Here is a 7,051-nt window from a genome sequence, read left to right as displayed (position 1 = left end):
TCTGACCTCAGTGTTGAATCAAAGGTCATTAGGTGAGTGATGGTGTACAAACCCATGTAATGAGAGACAGTGCCCTCTGGTGGCTAATAATTCAAGTTTAATTTAAATGACCAACATGGGAAGCTAAAGAAGAATCTAACAAAAATGAGAATTTTCTGACAGAGTTAGATTGACTAGATAAGTTATATTTTCCAGACCAGACTGTGGAGCATTTAATAGGACTAAAAACAGAATTCGATTTCAATTTAATTCATTCATTGAAACCACTGACAAGTGAAGTCAACATTGTCTCTTTACAATGGCACTTGTTAAGTAGTGGGATATACACTGATCAGACACATTATTAAGTACACGTTTACAATCTACTACTATCAATACAGCAGCTCTGTCATGAATTCTACTTTTACAAGGTTATATTTTCACTGCTTTTTACATTTAAACTGTCAGAAAGGAGATAATTGTGTACTGTACTTGTGTTTATTATAGATGTCATAGTGGATGTTGAGTCACGAGAACCACCTCTTAATATAATGCACTCCAGTACAACTCCAATCTTCAAGCCTATGGATCTGATTGACTTTGGCAAAGACAACTGAACCACAACACACTACGAGTGGAAAGATGAGTGTGTGTAGAGGCAGTGTGATGCTCTGGTTAACATTAAGCTGTAAAATTTGGGGCGCTGGCATACATGTGGAAGTGATGGCCATTCCCTCTTTCAGCAGGAGAATACAGCCTGCCTCAGTGCAAAAAGTGTTTAGGAATGATTAGATGGATTTAACCCTAACCCGAGTTCAAGGTGTTGCTTTTACCTCCATCAAGCATCTCTGAGATGTGCAGGAAAAACAAATCAGATCCATGGGGACGCACCCCCCGCCTCACAGTTAACGACATAAAACACATCTATGTATTGCTGGTCAGAGCTCTTTAAGTGGCAAAAGGAGCAATTTTACGCAGGTGGTTTAAATGTTGAGGATGATTATAAATTCTAAATGCTTTAAGTACAATAGTAGTTGCAATACAATAGCAAGAGTGCACGATTGTATTCGGCTGTGTGGGGTCAAACATTTTCAATTGTGCTAAACATGCTCACATAGCGCTACTCATTCTACTACAAAGGCACGAAAAGCTGTGAGCAGCACATAGATTTTGTGTTAACAATGCATGGTAAATTACAATATAGTGTAGTTATCTAACAGCTAAAGAGAAGTAAAAAGTGCCATTAGCTGAGCAATGCCCAGAAAACGTATTAAATATTAAAATTTGCTATATGAAAATAAATCATACAAAAGCCAACTGCTATGTACAACTGTTTATTTTTGATTTCCAAAACATCTGACAAAAATAACATTACATACACCAATTTATTATAGAAAAAAGAAGCTCTTTGAATAAAAGATAAAAGATAAATTGCAATTACATTAGATTTTTTATGATAACTGCAGCCATATCATGCTGACCTACATAGGCAGTTCATGGCTAGTAGATTCATCAGTATGCATGTGTTACAAACATTACATTAAGTGCTTTTGTTGGTTTAGGCATTTGAATGTTGGCATGATTTGGGTTCACAATGAAGGGTTAGAATTCAATGCCAATTCAAATTTTATTAATTAAAAAACACACATGGCTGACAGAGTCCTAAGTATGAAGCCAATCTCACACTCTGACAACCTTCCTGTTGAAATTAGCTGGGGATCATCTGAAGCCAGCTTCATTAACACCCTCCCATCTTTAAAAGGGTCATGTTATGGCACACAGCCCAGGGTAGATGTGACCATGGCAACTCTGTTCCTCAGTATTCACTAATCAATAAAAAACACAATTTCATTCAGTGTTTACCTGAAGCAGTTTCACATGAATACAATAAAACTTTGTTTAAATTCACCAAAGTGAGAAGTTGCTTCATTAATACTATACTAGAATCTGAATTGAATTTGTTTTTCCCAATAAGCACCACCAAGTTGCCTAAGTTTCAAAAGACACAATCTTTCAATGAGGCTTGCCGCCCTGCTGCGGGACGACACGTTATGGACAATATTTGAACTGTTTAGTGTCACGAACACAAAACTTGGCGATGCTTAAGATGATACAGAGGGTCTCATCCTTTCTGATTTCCCCTGGTTTGACCAAAAATTGGCAGGCAGGGGAGTGGACATAAGGACAGAAGGAGAGATGAAGACACAAAGAGGGTATGGAGGAAATTATGCGGTAAATAATAGACAAGGAGAAGATGATGGACTACAGAGCAAAAACCATGCTAACAGTAACAAGTGGAGCACAAAGACACCTGTTTCTCCAACTGCCACAAAAGTCTTTCAGGTTGTTCCTTCTGAACAGCTGCATTCACTCCACAAATTTCTCATCCTCAGTTTGTCCTTAAGCACTACTACACTACTATGAGCTGCATCTGTTGCTGAAAATCAACTTGTCCCAAGGACAGAGTAAAGGGACAAGGGTGCAGAGAAGGATGTCTCTTTTGGAGTAAATGCAGCTTCATCCAAGCCCCGCTAGTCAGAGTGGAGGCACTATATTAAAAACACTCCTGGTATTTTGTGCGTTAAAGAAAAAAAGGCAATGCTAATTCTGAGGAGAAAAAAACTGTACAAAAAAAAAAAAAGAAAAACTATGAATGACTTCATTAGCTGGACTCTCCCAGATCTGTGAGATATCTCTGAGGTAATCAGTGAAGTATGACTCATTAAACAGCAATAAATACCAACATGAATACAAATATTACAAAAGTAAAAACAGAGGCAAATGCTTAATGCTAAAGCAAAATCTGAGCTAAAAGAGGTAGGTTTTTTAGGTAGATTATGGTGTACATCCATTGTGGACATTCCTTTTTGTAAGAACTACATTAAATTGATTCCATTACAATCCCTGTCCTATTAGGAGGAACAAAAGACTTGAAAAGGGAGATGTGTCAACTGGCGTCTATTAACGAAATCATACAAGTTTTACAGACAGGATTTGTAATGGCAACAGTTACACAAAAAACTTCAAAATGTCTACTAACATGATAAACTGTAAAGCTTGCTGGTGATAGTGTACCATGCACTGCGTTATGTTGCCAATATTGAGGAAATCTTGAAAAAGATGTATCCATCTAACTTGTGGTAGATTTCCTTTTACTTATGGTTTCAAGTTCCAGTATTTAAACACCCACAATGTATAGTTAAAACTTACAGATTCTCAGCAGCTTACCATTGTAAAACCAAACAGGAAATGCTGGAGAAGCAAATTTAGATTCAACTGCATTTGTATGTTATGTACCATATATTTGGGGTAGAATTTACATGAGGAAAAGGCTCTCAGAAACAACAATTAATTACTCATTCAACCATAAAACAGAAACACAATTTCCTTCTTATTGTAAAACCTAAAATCTACATTCTTGTGATGCTATGTGGTACCACTTGTTCAATTAGTGGCTGTATACTGGCATCCTCAAGACTTTTCCTGTTCGGTTTTCAAATCCCCAAGAGCAACTCCTCTTTTACCCTGTTCCTTTGTGGAGGGACCTCTCCCTGTGGCACTTACATATTCACCAAACCTCCCACTGTATTAAACATACATAAATCAACACTGCATCGCTATCTCAAACAGAAAATAGAATGCCAAAATCAAACCATTATACATACTAAAGTATGTATTCAGAAAAAAAAAAATCAACATGGAGACTTTTCAAAACTTCAGAAGTCAGTGTTCAGTAACCAAGCACATCATACCGCTCATTCGTCTGTCAAACTATACATATGAGTGGTACTGCCTAAAGACACTCAGGCCTCGACTCCTAAAAGTTCAATCACAGCAGGGGAATATGTGAGACACACGAAAGAAAAAGAAAAATAATTTAAAAAAAAACTGTGTGTCCAACCCTGTCAGCTTACAGACTGTCACAGTGACTAATAGTGATGAGCTGGAAAAGAGCCACAGTGACGGAGGTTTAATAAAAACCCACATGGGCTGAACAGATTAAAGCAACAACTATCACAACTTTCTCACAAGAGAAACACACTCAACTCAACAACAAATATATGCTCTTTTTCACAATCTTCCTCTGAGATCACAGAGTGACCGTAGTCTGCTGAGATAAAGGAAGCTCTAGGTCTCACATCAGAAACTCATATGGCCAATCAAAGGAACCATTTCTTCTGCCACACAGTAAACAGAAGACAAAACAAGGTTTGTGACTCTGCAAATGATATAAGCCAAGTTGCTTTAGTAAAATCATGTGCACTTGGCAGGAATTGGACTTAACACTTCTTTTGGGAATTGTCTTTACATAAAAAAACATATTTGAACTTTTACCACAATGCAGCAAGCCATACATTACTGGCCTCAAAACCTAAAGCAATTAAATTCGCTTGGCAGTTTGGTTTATAAGCCATTAGATGCTGTCTGATGAAGCATAAGCCAAGGATGACTGACAGCAGAGAGAAGGCATAGGAGTTTTTATCATATATAAACTTATCATTCAAAAGCCATAGATAAATATTATATGCATTTAGTAGATTATATAATGAACCCAAGGCTCTGGAGTCATCATTTTGATGTACTATAATGTATATGATGTATAACTACCATGGTGATCTATATGGCTTATATTAGAGAGCAGCACAGTATGCTTAGCTTGTCCCCTTTCTGAAAATGAACCTTGGAAATCTGTCAAATACAACAGTCCAACACTAGACAAATAATAATCTGAGTCAAATTACTAGCAATCCGTGTTAAGCCATTCCTACGTCATTCTTGCAGTAAAACACGATCAAAGTTAAAGATAGAAAAAAAAAAGAAAAAAAAAGAGCATAGTGTCTCAGAACATACTGATAATAAATCTTAAACAAAAAGAGATCAATGTTGTATTTGCATATATTTTGGAGAAAAAAAATTGCCTTCAGAAATATCTATGTAGCCCTATGTACAGCGGCGGATATATTATATATACCTGGTATTTACAGGATGCAGCCACTAGAGGGCTGCGCAGCATACGTCATCAAACAGGAGGGCCTGGGTATAGAGGTGCGCTCCACCACCACAACCAGGCCCTCAGACATTCTAGAAAATCCACTTCCCTGTCAGAAATGAAAGGGGTGTGATATCTGAGGAGGTCTGAAGCAGCTTTGTAAGCTCTCCACCCACTGAGCTCCCTGTGTACTGAGGAGGAACAATTCATGGAATTGTTTTTAAAGGTGAAATGGTGTACAAAATACACTCACAAAAAAATCAAAAAAATTAAAAATAAAATAAAAACAATTAATCCATATCTATGCCAAAAGTATGGTATGCAGCTATATATTAACAATACAGGCCCCTTGCTTTGGCCTTAATTTACTATTCCAGTTAGATTTGGCATTTTAGCCCTTTAAAATCTGTGATAATATAGATACTGTATATCAATACATAGGCTTACATAGTAGCTTACATAGTAAAAGGTGGTATAACAGTGCTTAGGATACATGTGGTAGCAATTAACTATTTACAGGAAAACTGACATTTAAACAAAAGGGAAGAATAATGAAAAACAATTTCAAAAGAGAGTAACAAGCCATACTGCAGGCTTAGTTTGATTGACAGTTAGCAGTGTAGAAGTTGCACATTTAGTGGCTAATTCTCACCTCAAAACCCGCACTCCGAAATCCTATCAAACCTCACTAAATTATACTATTTTGTGTACTCTGCAGTACAAAACAAAAAAAAAAAAACATTTTCCTTCATAGACTGTGAAGCTACTTGGACAACTTGTGTGAAAACTGTAGAGCAGCAGGGTTATTTTTAGGAACTGGAAGCTTTTTTGAAAAAAAAAAAAAATTGCCATACCTTTGGTGAAAGGCATGTGTTTGGAATTGTTTACACAGTTATATACATACACTTGCCTTGAAGAGAAGCAGATGAGAAACAAAATAGAGAATTTTTTTGAAACATGAAAAGTAAAAAAGTAATGTGCAGGCACCGCTTTTGCACTGATAAACTGAAATGTCATCAATACTGTATCTAAAGTATTCTGTGTAAAAGTTTCTGTTTTACATAGGTGATGTAAATACAAAACAACCCCAGTAAAACCAAGAGGTAGCTCAACTGAATGGCTAAATGAATAACTGAGTATGTTTGTTGTGTGGGTGTGTGCATGTACACACACAAAATGTCCTGGCATTTGAAGCAGCTGTTTGTTGATTTAAATACAGACAAAAACATTGTGTATAGGCAGATGTTGTGTGTATAGTTTAATTTGTATTCTGTAAAGTTCCCTTGTTTACTGCGTCTCTTGTCATCTGCTGGCTCTCCATTTAACCTTGGCCTTTACACAAAGAGAGTTCTTTAGACGTGACACACATAAAAACACACTCTCAGCACACACATAAACATACACATACATACAAATTTCTCTCCTCCACCTGCATCATACTTCACAACTCCATTTAGTCCATCCAGCAAATCTTCAGCTCCCTTCCTCCATTTTCGCCCCCAGGGGGCCCCGGTCTTCGGCCTGCGCTACACTACTGAGGTTCAGTGGTGGCCTCTAGGAGACTTCGCTGCCAAACACCTCCAACACCAGCGGGGTGAGCTGCATACTGTGCTCTGGCTGGAAGGAGAGCGAGCGGTACTGCTTGGAGTGCTCCTCATTGAGGCTCCGCAGGTCAGCCAGCTTCTGGATCATCTTGGCGTAAAGCAGCCGTCCTCCTGGGTGGTGAAGCTGGATGTAGGCCTGCAAGGTTTCGGATAGCCGGTCTTGAAGGGTTTCAATTCGTGCATGATCCTGCACACCTGGGCGATCTGCAGTCGAGGAGTGAAAAGTCATAAGATATTTTTAATTGTTACGCAACAACACTGAAATGCTGCAGAAAAGCAAGAAGCATGCAGTGTTTGTTTCTGGAATGGTTAATAAATAACGATGTTTATCCTGGGAGACAAAGACATCTAATTTTATACTATATAAAGTTGCATGATCTTTCTGCATGAACTTCTACCATTCTGGTCAGCAGGGTTGCTAATTTTAGATCCAAGAGAGCACATCTATGCATTGTTAATGAGATGCCTCAAAACACAA

At 37.8% G+C, this 7,051-nt stretch overlaps 1 protein-coding gene across 4 annotated transcripts in view; it reads right to left on the bottom strand.

The window, feature by feature from the left end:
- Nucleotides 1-1,297: 1,297 nt before the first annotated feature.
- LOC137127303 (vitamin D3 receptor B) overlaps nt 1,298-7,051 on the bottom strand; it is a 28,254-nt gene continuing 22,500 nt past the window's right edge. For all 4 annotated transcript variants that reach the window (XM_067504116.1, XM_067504118.1, XM_067504115.1 and 1 more), the window contains exon 10: nt 1,298-6,777. In XM_067504116.1, coding sequence (XP_067360217.1) covers nt 6,524-6,777 — 254 coding nt within the window. In that variant the 3' untranslated portion in view covers nt 1,298-6,523. The remainder of the gene's footprint in view (nt 6,778-7,051) is intronic.

This window comes from Channa argus, chromosome 5 (genome assembly GCF_033026475.1).
Source record: "Channa argus isolate prfri chromosome 5, Channa argus male v1.0, whole genome shotgun sequence".
NCBI lineage: Eukaryota > Metazoa > Chordata > Actinopteri > Anabantiformes > Channidae > Channa > Channa argus.
Note: the sequence above shows the minus strand (reverse complement) of the source record. Positions and strands in the feature narration are given on the sequence as shown.